This window comes from Mastigoproctus giganteus, chromosome 8 (assembly GCF_048544385.1).
Source record: "Mastigoproctus giganteus isolate SK-2022 chromosome 8, ASM4854438v1, whole genome shotgun sequence".
NCBI lineage: Eukaryota > Metazoa > Arthropoda > Arachnida > Uropygi > Thelyphonidae > Mastigoproctus > Mastigoproctus giganteus.
Genome location: NC_143582.1, coordinates 148,819,983 through 148,834,629, shown reverse-complemented (window position 1 = coordinate 148,834,629; position 14,647 = coordinate 148,819,983). Strand labels below are relative to the sequence as shown.

General features: G+C 37.4%; 1 protein-coding gene across 1 annotated transcript in view; it reads right to left on the bottom strand.

Moving 5' to 3' along the window:
* The window catches only part of LOC150081911 (uncharacterized), a 370,485-nt gene that overhangs the window by 91,699 nt on the left and 264,139 nt on the right, over positions 1 to 14,647 (bottom strand). Inside the window, 1 exon segment of the mRNA XM_090380362.1 lies at positions 11,937 to 12,159. Within this exon segment, the coding sequence (XP_090236488.1) occupies positions 11,937 to 12,159 (223 nt within the window).

The window sequence follows — 14,647 nt, the reverse complement described above, 5'->3', positions numbered from 1 at the left end:
TTTCAGGATGACTCTGCTCCTTGGCATCAGGCGAAAAGTGTAAGTAGGCACTTTTGTAGTTAATTTTGCTTCATTTCTGCATTAGAGGTTCAACAGTAATGTGTTTACATTTGCTACAGGTGAAAAAATGGTTGGAAGAACGGTCCATCACAACTCTTATGGTCAGGAAACAGCCCGGACCTGAATCCTATAGAGAACTGTCGGCATTGTGTGGAATATGCAGTTGCCAGAAAGAAACCAAAGCCCCTTTGTGAACTTGAGGAAGCAATAATTCATGTTTGAAACCACAAACTATCAGTTGATTATCTTCAGAAATTCATATTGTCAATGACTCAATAGTGTTGTGCTGTTATTAGGAGGCAGAGGCTGTTCAACTAAATATTAGTTTGCACCTGATGAACTTTTCATTTTGTTTTCCATTTAAAATGAAAAACTGAAGCAAACTGAGGGCTTCTGATAACATATCAGCCATAATTGTCATGTTTATCAAAAATGTTGTATAAAGGTTGCAAATGTTCATTTTGGAGTATTTTGAGAGCACCTGTTAAATATTACTTAGCTTTGGCTTCATCATCATCAGCCATTTTCAATCCACTGCAGGATGAAGGCCTCTCCAGCAACTTTCCAGTTCCTTCTGTTTTGTGCAATGGCCATCCATTTACTACCCACAAACTCATGAATTTCATCTGTCCATCTCCGTTGTTGTCTTCCAGGTTTTCTTCTAGCTCCTCTTGGGTACCATTTTGTTATCCTCTTAGTCCATCTGTCATCATGTCTTCAATCTACGTGTCCTGCCCAAAAACATTTTAGTTCTTTAGTTTTGATAAGAATATCCTTTACTTGAGTTTACTGACTAATCCATGTGTTTCTCTTCTTATCTAACAGCCTGATTCCCAATATAATTCGTTCCATTCTTCGCTGTGTAGTTCTCAGCTTCTCTTCCATTCTTTTGGTGAGTGTCCAAGTTTCACTTACATAAGACATGATGGGTAGTATACACTGGTTCATTATTTTACGTTTCAGACAAATTGGGATATTGCTCCTCAGTATGTGACCATATTTCCTGAATGCTATACATCGAAAATTTATTCTTCTCTTGACTTCCAGCCATTTATCATTATTACAGCTAATGACTTTTCCCAGATAAGTATATGACTCCACCTTTTCAATTACTGCTTCTTCAATCATTATATCCCTTTCTATGGCATCCTTCTTCATCATTACTTTTGTTTTAGCCATTTTCATCTTTAGTTCAAAATCCATACTAACTCTGCATAACTGATTAAGATTTTTCTCTAATTCTTTGGAATCGTGGCTTACGACCACAATGTCACCTGCAAATCTTAAATGGTTTAGGTACTCTCCATTCACATTGACGCCTTTCTGCGACCAGTCTAATCTTCTGAAAGCTTCAAGGGCAGCAGTAAACAACTTCGGAGATATCATGTCTCCTTGTCCAACTACTTTCTCAATTTTAAATTTCCTACGGTCTTTGCCTAGTCTAGTCTAATAAAGGAGGTAGCATTCTCATATATTTTCTTCAAAATCATAATATATGGAGTATCTATGTGTTGTCTTTCCAGTGCCCAAAACATTGTCTTATGCTTTATTTATAATCCACAAATGCCAGGCATAATGGTGTTTTATATTCATTTGCTTTCTCCATTAGCTGTGATATTATGTGAAGGTGATCCATAGTTGAGAATCCTGTCCTAAAACCGGCTTGCTCTTTCAGTTGATTCTCATCAAGTATTCTTCCTAATCTGTTAGTAATGACACACAACTTTCTGATTTATCTCCTTTCTTATGCAGCAAAACTATGATTGCATTATTCCACTCCTTAGGCACCACACCTCTTCAATGCATTTTGTGAAGAATCTTACCAGTTTTTGTGATGTCTTTTCCTCCCAATTTTAACAAATCTACAGTAACTTCATCTTCCCCCAGGGCTTTCTGATTCTTCATTTTCTTCGATGCATGTTCTATCTCATCAGGAAGGATATCGGGTATGTCGTATGTATTACTAATTTGCGATCCATCTTCCCCACTGCTGGCATCATTCCCTCACTCTTTGTATAATTCTCTATAGTAGACTTCTGCTATTTGAATTATGCCTTCTCTGCTATTTATAAGTACACCATCGCTATTCTTCAGTTTCAATTCATTTGTCTTTCTATATTACTGCTAATGGCTGCTGATTTAAGTCCTTTGTTTTCCCTTAATGCTTGTTCTACTTTTCTTGTGTTAAATCTTCTTATGTCCTCTCTGAATCTCTTTCTAATGGCTTTGCATAACTCGCTAAACTCAATTTTGTCCTTGTCAGTGTTTATCTTGCTCTTCATTTGTCGTCTTTGATTCATCACGACAAATGTTTCTTCACTAATTTTTTCTTCTTTGGATTTCTTTTTACCTATAGGTTTCTTGGGCTTTATCACTTTCAGAAAGTTGTAATATTCCTTGTTGATATCTTAGTCCTGAACAGTCTGCAGAAGCTCAAACTTGTACTTAAGTTCCAGTACACACTGCTTTTCCTCCTCTTCTGTTATCTCAGAGACCTTCATATTATTTACTCGAGTCAGTTTTTTCCTTTCTTTTCTTACATCTATATCAAGTGTGCATCTTACCATTCTGTGATCACTTCCAATATTTACCTTGTTTAGGACGGTAACATCATTCACAATATATCTTCTGTTAGTGAGGATGAAGCTTTGCCTTAACTATTAATAAATATCTTTTGTTTATATTTCTATTATTTCTATTTTTGATGCTAATCATTAATATAACATACCATCACGAAAAAGGGTTACAAATGTGAAATTCCTAGGTGATGTACTTTCTTTGAACACCGGTGTGTGTGTGTGTGTGTGCACGCGCGCGTGTATGTATATATATATATATATATATTTTTTTTTTTTAATGGAAACTCCAAACACGAGAGGTACTAGAACCCATAGTACTTAGTACTGTATATGGGTTGGAGGCTGAGAAGACGAAAGAAGATATTTGTTGATATTAGACTTGAACTTCTGTAGACAGTAATTTTCAGGAAATAAGTATGAAAGAAGGTTGTTCCAGAAAATGGTAGCTGAATGAATAAACGAGGAAGAAGAAAAGTTGGTTCTGTGAGTTTGAAGCTGGACAGTAAATGGATGTTAACAGGTGGTGGCACATGTTTGGACTGTTTTGAAAGAGAGAGCGGGAATTATAGAAGCAATTCAGAATTACAGTGGCCATGGAAGTATCTGTAGAAAAGGTATGCAGCAGAAACACTGCATCTATGAGAAGAGAGGAGAGACTCTGTTAGAGATGAGTCATTAATTAACCTACCTGTTCTATTCTGAATGGAATCTAGAAGCCTGACAGAGATTTTGGGGGCACTGCCCCAGATGTGGGAACATTATTCCATGGTAGGTGGATTTCCGATTTGTACTGAGTGAACAGTTGGTTGGAAGAAAAGTAACACCGAGAGCGAAATAGAAAACAAAGTTTTTTGAATGCAGAGGAAGCAATATTTGTAATGTGTTTGTATCAAGAGAGATTAGAAGTCAGGGTAATCGCCAAAAGAGATATCACTTTGCGTAGAAATCGGAGTGTCACCAAAGATAAGCGTAGAAGCGGAAGAAGAATCCTTTTTGCGAGATACAAGACAGGACTGAGTTTAAAAGGATTGAAGTCAACTAAGTTGTCTTTCCCCCATTGGAGAATTAACTGCAGATCAGCATTTAAGGAGTTGGTAGCAGATATTCGAGAAATTTCTAATTGAGAAGGGCAAGCTTTCTCAAACTGGAAAGTGGAATGCAATGTGCTATCATCAGCAAAACAATGGATAAGATTTCTGGTCAATGGAAGAAGGTCATTAATATATAAGAGGAAAAGAGTGCGGGAAATAACTGAACCTTGCGGGACACCAGAATTAGTGGAGAAGTTAGAAGACAGAGAGCCATCTACCATCACCCTCAGTGAGCAGTCAGAGAGAAAACTTGATAACCAATTACAATAAAACACTTGACAAACCATATGATGGAAGCTTCTTCAGAAGACCTTTATGCCAAACATGATCAAGAACCTTTGAGATATCAAGAGCAATGTCTTGTGTTTCACCGAACTTTTCCTATGAATTTGTCCATAGATGGGTAACATAAGCCAGAATATCACCAGTGGATCGACACTGATGGAATCCATACTGGCAATCGTTGATCAGACGGAAGGTTTCTAGGTAGTTTAAGAGTTGGCGGTTAACTGATTTCTCCATTACTTTAGAAAGAGTAGAAGTAATTGCAATGGGACGATAACTGGATGGGAGGGATTTATCACCCTTTTTAGAACTGGCTGGATATGAGCAAATTTCTAAGCAAAAGGAAAAATACCTTTGGAATAAGAAAGTGAAAAAAGGCGGCAAAGAACAGGAATAAGTTTGGGAGTGCAGATGTTGAGAACAAGTGGAGAAATACCATCAGGGCCTGGAGCTCTGTTAGCATCAAGATTCGTTAAAATCCTTTTGACAAAAGACTACAGGAGGCATCGAATTAAGTGTGCTGGGAATGGTGGAATGTGTTTTATCAAGATCAATAATACATGAGATGGAAGAAAAATGGGATGCTAGCAGGTCAGCTTTATCCTTAGCCTAAGTGACAATAGAACAATCTGGTTTTGACAGAGGTGGGAGCAGAGATGGGCAAAAGCTGACCAATAGCTTTGGCAAGAGACCAGAATGCTCGGCTACCATTAGGACAAGAAGCAAGGTTTCTACTCTTAGCCTGTTCAAAATCTAGTTTGATCTGATTAATGACTGTTTTATAATTGTAGCGAGCTCTGGTGTAGGCAGAAAATGAAACTGAAGAATTGGAAACAAGCCAACTGCGATATGCAACATTCTTTTCTTGAACAGCCTTAGCACATTTATTAGAAAACCAAGGTTCAGACAAATGACAAGATTTTAAAGTGGAGTGTGGAATAAAGAAGGATTCCATTCCTACAAGAATAATTTCACTGACACGATTTGAGCAAATGTTGACATCATAAGTTTTGAAACAGTAAAAGGAAAAGAAATCTCGCAGGTCATCCCTTTTTGCATTCTTATAATGCCAAACAACACTAGGTTGGGAATAGCCATGAGATAAAGGCTCCATTGGAGAAGAGACAATCACCAAGTTATGGTCTGAGGTGCCTAGAGGACCTCTCACTTTGACCGAGTACTTAGGAGGGTTGTTTGTGAGAAAAAGATCAAGCGTGTTGGCTGCATGATTAGTATTGTCTGGTATTCTGGTAGGTAAATGAACAATCTGTGCGAGATCATTAGTAATTGCAAATGTCTCAGCATTTCGATCAGCTGGGTTAGTGCGACTAGAAAACAAGTCAGCTGGAGTTGTGAACATTAAAATCACCAAGGAAAATTATCTCACTGTTACTAACGTTGGACTGCAGAAGGTGATTAGTGGAGTTAGTAGAACTGTAGAGACAACAGGTGAATTTGACACCATGAGGTAGAGAGATTTTAAGCAAGAGAAGATCGAAAAGAGGAGATTCCAAATTACTAAGTCTCTGACAGGGAATATCAGAATGGACATATGCACAAGTACCACCTTTAGGGCAAAAGGAATCATACAGTGAATAATTTTAGCAACTGAGATGAACAGTAGTTGAATCAACCGTTAACTGCTATTTTGTCCGTAAAAGTAAATGGGTTTGGCAAACTGTAAGTGGAAATGGGCATCATTGAGATTAGAACTGAAACTACGTATATTTGTGAAATGAACTAGGAAGTGTTTGGGAGGTTTACATCTTTTCACATCCCATGCACTTTTATTCTCTGCCACATCTCAATATAGAAGCCAATTCAGAAGAATAGTGCCCATGGAAGTATCTGTAGAAAAGGCATGCAGCAGAAACAGTGCATCTATGAGACAGAGAGAGGAGAGAGACCTAACTGCTCTCTTCTGAATGGAATCTAGAAGCCTGAGAGAGGTTTTGGGGGCACTGCCCCAGAGGTGGGAACAATATTCTATGGTAAGTGGATTTGTGATTTGTACAGAGTGAACAGCTGGTTGGAAGAAAAGTAACGCTGAGAGCGAAAGAGAAAACAAAGTTTTTTGAATGCAGAGGAAGCAATATTTGTACTATATTGAGATAAACTTCTCTTATTATTTTACCAATATTGTTATCAATGTAGAAGGTATTGAGCATTATAGCTCTGGTTCATACTATCTGACTTAATTGTTATATTAAATTATTTTCTATAAGCAGCTTATAGACCTAGTCAAGCTCCTTGATTTATTTTGAATTTAGATAGTGCAGTTTTGAAAGTTAATTAATACTTAGTGTCCGTAGATTTACCGCTGGTAACTTATACAATACAAAGTATATCCTGAACTAGATAGCATAAGGTTTAAGGTAAAACTAGATATCAAAACATGTAGCACGGTATGAGAAATCTGTTGGTATAGTATTATCAATTAATCAGTAAAATTTATTAATCTTGTTAAACGTCATTGTTGTCAATTAAATTGTGCTTTTTAACTAAATACATTTAATGACTTAGATTTTACAAATGTAACTTTATTAATTAATACATATAACTTGATAGGAGATACAGAAGTTATATAAAGAAACTGAGATAATACACTATACTAAAAAAAAAAAAAAAAAAATTTATATATATATACAGGGTGTCTCAAAAATATTGGTACAAACGTTTTGGGGAGTTAAGTAACATCTAAAGGAATGTGAATTGCATAGGAACCCATAACCGGAAACGTCACGGGAAAGTAGTAGCAGAGGCACAAGAAGCAGAAATGACACAAGACAGTAATTAGTGGCAAACATTTATTTGACACAATGGAGTAAGAGATGGATGCATTTCATGATGTTACAACAGATGCTTGAAGGTTCCACCATGAGACGCGATGCATGTGTGAAACCGACGCAGCATGGATTGGCAGACATGGTCGAACACACATGGAGTTTCTTTGACAGTAGCAGCAGCGCAGATGAGTCTCGCCACGAGATCCATTTCCGTCTCCACAGGCGATTCATACACGACAGATTTCAGGGCTCCCCACAGAAAGAAATCAAGGCTCGATAAATCAGGTGAGTGTGGGGACCAGGCAACTGGTATATAGCTCGGACAGAGCATGGTTTTGTTAAGGGGATGTCTTGTCTGACCAATCTGATTGGATACTATGATGTAGTCACAAAGAAACTGGATGCAGGGAATGACTTTGATATCATATATTTGAATCTTAGAAAGGCTTTTGATACTGTTGCACATGGAAGACTGCTGCACAAATTGGAGCAGTGTGGCATTGGAAGCAAATTGCTGCTATGGATAAAGGAATGGTCGAGTGGGAGATGACAGAGAGTGGTAATTAATGGACACTGCTCTTCATGGACTAATGTTATTAGTAGAGTCCCTCAGGGGTCAGTGTTGGGTGCATTGTTGTTTTCTGTATTTATTAATGATATTGATGATGGTATATCAGGCTTAATGTCCAAGTTTGCAGACGATACGAAGGTTGGCAGGGTTGTTAATGACAGTACGCTGCTGCAACATGATCTATAAAAGTTGAGCAGATGGGCGGAGAGGTGTCAACTGAAGTTTAACATTGAAAAATGTAAAGTACTGCATATGGGAAGCAGTAATCCGAGAGTAATGTATCAACTGTGTGGTACTACACTGACAGTGGTAGAGAATGAAAATGGCCTGGGGGTAATTGTGCAAGCAGATATGAAGTTTTCTGAACAGTGCATACAGTCTGCAAGAGTAGCTCATGGTGTCTTGTCAATGACATACAGGAATTTTTCTAGCAGGGATAAGGAGGTGATTATCCCCTTGTATAAGGCAATGGTCAGGCCACACCTTGAGTACTGTATACCGGTCTGGAGGTCTCATTTTAGGAAGGATGTAGAGCTGCTGGAGCGAGTGCAGAGAAGGGCAACAAGATTAGTGAATGGAACAAAGGGTTGCTCTTAGAAAGAAAGGCTTAAGTTTTGCAAATTACAGAGTCTGGAGACAAGGCACCTGTGAGGTGATCTGATTGAGGTGTATAAAGGCTTGAATAGTTTGAGCATGCTCAATAGTAGTAGTAGTAGTAGTAGTAGTGGCACATGATGCAAGAAAGCAAATGTAGGAGCTTATTCAGCATCAGCCAAAAAAAAAAAAAAAAAAAAAAATCATCACACCATTCCCTCCAAATGCCTGTCCAGTTCCTCCTTAAATTTATTTAACCTATCAACTTCCACAACGACAGATGGAAGTTTGTTCCAGCAATTAACCACCCGCTGGCTAAAGGCAAATTTCCGCACATCTATTCTACATCTATCCTTTCTTAATTTGAACTTATGTCCCCGTAGGTTCGTAATCTGAACAAGTGGAAGGATCCCATCAGAATTCAGCGTGCTCAACCCATTCAAGGCCTTATAGACCTCAATCAGATCACCGCTCAGGTGCCTAGTCTCCAGCCACTGCAATTTGCAGAACTTAAGCCTCTCTTGGTAAGAGAATCCCTTCATTCCCCTCACCAATCGTGTTGCTCTTCTCTGTACACGCTCAAGCAAATCTACATCCTTCCTAAAATGAGGCCTCCAGACTTGTACGCAATACTCAAGGCGTGGCCTGACCATTGCCTTATACAGAGGGACAATCACCTCCTTTTCCCTGCTAGCAAAATTCCTATATATCATTGACAAAACCCCATGACCTGCCCTAGCAGCCTGTCTGCATTGCTCAGAAAACTTCATATCTGACTGCACAATTACTCCCAGGTCTTTTTCATTTTCTACCACCTTAAGTGTAGTACCACACAGTTGGTACGTTTCTCTGGGGTTACTTCTACCCATATGCAGTACTTTGCATTTGTCAAGGTTGAACTTCAGTTGCCACTTCTTAGCCCATTTGCCCAAATTATCTAGATCCTGTTGCAGTAGCACACTGCCATTACTGTCATTAACAACCCTGCCAACCTTTGTGTCATCTGCAAACTTCGACATTAAGCCTGATATACCTTCATCAATATCATTGATAAATACACAAAACAACAGTGGACCCAACACCGAACCCTGTGGGACTCCACTAATAACATTAGTCCACGAAGAGCAGCACCCATTGATTACCACCCTCTGTCTTCTCCCACTTAACCATCCTTTTATCCATTGTAGCAACTTACCCTTAATACCATTCTGCTCCAATTTGTACAGTAGTCTTCCATGCGCAACAGTGTCAAAAGCTTTCCTGAAATCCAAGTATATGATATCAAAATTATTTTTCGCATCCAGTTCCTTTGTGACCACATCATAATAACCAATCAAATTTGTCAGACAAGACTTTCCCTTAACAAACCCATGCTGTGTTTGAATTATTGCTGCAGTCTTGTCTAGATGATCCTGCAATGCATCTTTAACCAGTGACTCCATTATTTTACCCGGAACAGAAGTTAAACTAACTGGTCTGTAATTACTCGTGTCACCCTTCGATCCACCTTTGTGAATTGGGGACACATTTGCACATCTCCAGTCCGTGGGAACCTCCCCTGAGTCCAAGGATGCTCTCATAATTATGGCTAAGGGTTTGCTTAGTTGCTTTGCCACCTCCTTTAAAATAACTGGATAGATCCCATCCACCCCAGGTGCCTTTCTTATGTTTAACTTTAACAATTTCTCCTCCACTTTGCTCTCAGTTATTACAAAATCATTAAGCACACTGCTACAATTTGATAACCTTCTTCCATTTTCAAACTGTAATAATTCCTCACGTGTGAATGTAGATGCAAAATACTCATTCAGTTTGTTTGCTATCTGAGCAGGATCATCAACAGTCAAACCATCGATGTCAAGTGGACCAATCATATTCATCCCCTTCCTTTTAGAGTTTATATAAGTAAAGAAATCCTTGCTGTTTTTCTTAGCATCCTTTGCCAAAGATTTCTCGTAATCCGCCTTCGCCTGCCGAACCTCCTTTGTGACCTGATTACAGACTAGCTTATATCTGCCACAGGCTTCTGCGTCACCTGATAATTTATATGCATCCCATGCATTTTTCTTCTCTGTCACGAGTCTCATTAGTTCATTTGATAACCATTTAGGCCTAAACCTTGAACGATATTTCTTAATCGGTATATAAAGTCTAGTAGCTTCCACGATTAATTCCTTGAATGCTTCCCACTTAGAATTTACTGTTGGTAACATCGTCAGTTGGTCCCACTGTACAGAATTTAAAAACTGTCTGAGACCACTGTACTCCCCTTTACGGAAGCAAAAACCCTTTCCTTTACCCCTGACGGTAGTTACCTCTTTGAGTAAATCCCACTTCAGCACACTGTGATCACTGCCACCTAGTGGTTCCTTTATCTGCAAATTCTTAATACACGAATGATCACTGCTGATAACCAGATCAAGAGTGTTACTTTCTCTGGTTGCCTCTCGAACATTGATGGGATTCTTTCTCTTGCTCAGTATATTCACCTGAGAGGGCATAAATTCAAATTGAGGAAAGAAAGTAGGATAGATGTGCGGAAGTTTGCCTTTAGCCAGCATGTGGTTGATTGTTGTAACAAATTTCCATTTATCGTTGTAGAAGTTGGTAGCTTAAATAGATTCAAGGCAGAACTAGACAAAATGGGTGAAATTAGATTTTTTTTTTTTTTTTTTTTTGGCTGATGCTATATAAGCTTGCTTTCTTGCATCATGTGCCTTTACTAATGCTAATTATATTGACACCAATAGTAGTATATGAGTCATCAAACATATTGTGACAAGTTCTTTTAAGAGTCTATTTAAACTTCTTTTAGGTATTTTAATTTCCCCACTTTGCTTTCTTTGAAATTTTTTTGGATATGCAAAACACTTCTTGAATTGGCATATAATTTTTGCAGCATTTTCATATTTTGCATGCCACTTCACAATTTTAATCCTCTCCTCCATTATAAGGCTCATGGTACTTTTCCTATGTTCAAATAATTTTTTTTTTTTTTTTGGCTGGTGCAGCATAAGCCTCAGGCTTCCTTGCACCATATGGCTAATAATAATAATAATAATAATAATAATTATAAAATAATTAAAGTTTATTAACAATTTTTCAAATAACTTATACCTATTTATAGTGCATTAGCAGTTATTCAAAATAGTTCCATTACTTATGGACCACTCTGTGTGTGTGTACTGCTCCTCAGACCCCTAAATATGCAAGACATTATGGCATAAACAAAAAATATATTTAATCCTTTCACAAGTGAGCTATCTGAATGTGTGTTTGGGCTCTAGGTTATGAATTTCTGATAGCAGTGCAAAATTGCACGAAACAACTCACTTTGTGGAATGAGATTGTTTTGTGCAATTTTGAAGTTTTATATATTCTTTTAAATATTAATATTTTTTTTATTTCAAGAGAGAGAAATTATTATAAAAAATGAAACCAGAATTTAAAAATTAAATCTTACATTCATTAAAAAATTGTCATTATTTTTTTAAAATGCAATATCCTTTGTGTCTATTTATGTCCCTCCTGATTCAACTTTTGGATCTAAATTCCATAGAATTTCTTCAATTCTGGCTTGTAAGCAAAAAATTAGCAAGGTTAACAAATAGTCTCCTCCTCAAATTTTTCAAGTTTTTTTTCATGTTGCCATTATAAACTGAGTTTACAATTATTTCAAAACACAGGTAAGAGATGGCATCAAGTAATGGAAAAAATTTAGGGCAAGTAATACATTAACAGTCATGCTGTCTGAAGTGATCGCCAAAATTTTGATTTATGTGTGTGCCCCAGAACCTACAAATGAAAAACAGATCTACATTCATAATTGTGAAAGGATTAAATATGCCTAGAAAAACAGATATAAAGAACTATACTAGCATCTTAACATGAGTCAGTGGAGTACCCAATATGTATATACATTTTTTTTAAATTTAAACTAGTACAAAAAAAAAAAAAAAAAAAAGGATACCATGCCACTGATTTACAACCATAAGCTCAAAGAGCACAACCATTGAACTGAAGATATTATTAAAATTGTTGCTGCAGTAATGACTCTGATAGAAAGCTGAGTTATTCAACTTGGGGTTCCCACAAAACAATTCAGCTGGATTAGTAATATTACTGTAACCATAATAAGTGATCTTGTGTTGAAAGAGCTCCATTCCAACAATGGCAAATACATAATAAACAACCTATAAAGAAAGGCAAAATTAATACACAAAATATTTAGTATGTTGTTCTTAAACACAACTTATGTAAATAATGTGAAAACAAGAAGAAAAATAAATGTCTCAATTGACATAGTTCATTTGGTGAAAGAGAAACATGATATAAATACAGGTGGTATACAACAGCAATAGTGAATGAAGAATGAAACACATTATGCTTATATATTACTTTAGTCATGCCAGATACAGTAATTTTGTATACACTCCTTTTTCAAATTAAATTTGAAAAAGGAGTGTATACTAATGATGACAGCTCTCATACAATTAAATAAATAAATATATATAAGAATTTTACCTGCTAATAATTATAGATTGATGTCTATGACAAACATGCCCAATAATTATTTTTATTTATTTTTTTTTGAAAACCTCAAACATGAGAGGTATTAGAACATATATAGTACTTAGTACCGTGTTTAGGTTGGAGGTTGAGAAGATGAAAGAAGATATTTGTTGACATTAGACTTGAACTTCTGTAGACAGTAATTTTCAGGAAATACATATGAAGGAAGGTTGTTCCAGAAAATGGCAGTTGAATGAATAAACGAGGAAGATGAAAAGTTGGTTCTGTGAGTTTGCAGTTGGATAGTAAATGGATGCTGGCTGGTGGTAGCATGTGTTCAGACTGTTTTGAAAGATAGAATGGGAATTATAGAAGCCAAATCAGAAGAACAGTGCCCATGGAAGTATCTGTAGAAAAGGCATGCAGCAGAAACAGTATGTCTATGAGACAGTGAGTGGAGAGACTGTTAAAGAGGAGTCATTAATTAACCTAACTGCCCTCTTCTGATTGGAATCCAGAAGCCTGAGAGAGGTTTTGGAGGCACCGCCCCAGATGTGGGAACAATATTCCACGGTACGGCGAATTTGTGATTTGTACAGAGTAAAGAGCTGTTTGGAAGAAAAGTAATGCCGAGAACGAAAGAGAAAACAAAGTTTTTTAGATGTAGAGGAGGCAATATTTGTAATGTGCTTGTGCCAAGAGAGATTCGAAGTCAGGGTAATCCCCAAAAGAGATATATCATTTTGCCTAGAAATCAGAGTGTCACCAAAGATAAGCATAGGAGCAGAAGAATCCTTTTTGCGAGATAAGACAAGACTGAGTTTTAGATGGATTGAAATCAACTAAGTTGTCTTTGCCCAACTGGAGATCGACATTTAAGGAATTGGTAGCGGATATTCGAGAAGTTAAAGCTGATTGAGCAGGGCAAGTTTCTCAAAATGGAAAGTGGAATGCAATGTGCTATCATCGGAAAACTATGGATAGAATTTCCAGTCAATGAAAGAAAGTCATTAATATACAAGAGGAAAACAGTGGGAGAAAGAACTGAACCTTGGGAGACACCAGCATTAGTGGAGATGTTAGAAGACAGAGAGCCATCTAGAATCGCCTTCAGTGAGCGATCAGAGAAAACCGGTTAACCAATTACAAAAAAACAGTTTGAAAACCATAAGATGGAAGCTTGTTTAGAAGACCTTTATGCCAAATACAATGAAAAGCCTTTGAGATGTCAAGAGCAACTGCTTGTGTTTCACCAAATTTTCCACTGAATTTGTCCATAAATGGGTAACATAAGCCAGAATATCACCAGTGGATCGACACTGATGGAATCCATACTGGCAATCGTTGATTGGATGGAAGGAGTCTAGGTAGTTTAAAAGTTGGCGGTTAATTGATTTCTCCATTACGTTAGAAAGAGTACAAATAATTGCAATGGGACGATAACTGGATGGGAGGGATTTGTCACCCTTTTTAGAAACTGGCTAGATGGTTGTAATTTCTAAAATAATTCAATTTATTGGGGCTATTTGTGGGATATTAAATATTTATACTGAGCAAATTTCCAATATTTCAACGAGCAAATTTCCAAGCAGAAGGAAAAACACCTTTGGAATAAGAAAGTGAAAAAAAGGTGGCAAAGAACAAGGGTAAGTTCAGGAGCACAGGTTTTTAGAACAAGTGGAGAAATACCATTAGGACCTGGAGCTTTCTTTGCATTATGATTCGTCAAAATTCTTCTGACATCCTTTTGACGGAAGACCACAGTAGGCATTGAATGGTTGGTTGGTTATTAGAAGTTTAATGGCGCATCAGCATCTAAGGCTATCATGCGCCAAGCATTGAATGGAGCGTGTTGGGAATGGTGGGAGGTGTTTTACCAAGATCATTAATACAGGAGTTCGAAGAAAAATGGGATGCTAGCAGGTCAGCTTTATTCTTGGCTGAAGTGACAACAGAACCATCTGGTTTTGACAGAGGTGGGAGCAGAGATGGAAAAAAGTTGTGGCCAATAGCTTTGGCAAGAGACCAGAATGCTCAGGTACCACTAATGGCCACAACTTTTTCCCATCTCTGCTCCCACCTCTGTCAAAACCAGATGGTTCTGTTGTCACTTCAGCCAAGGATAAAGCTGACCTGCTAGCATCCCATTTTTACTAAGGCAAGAAGCAA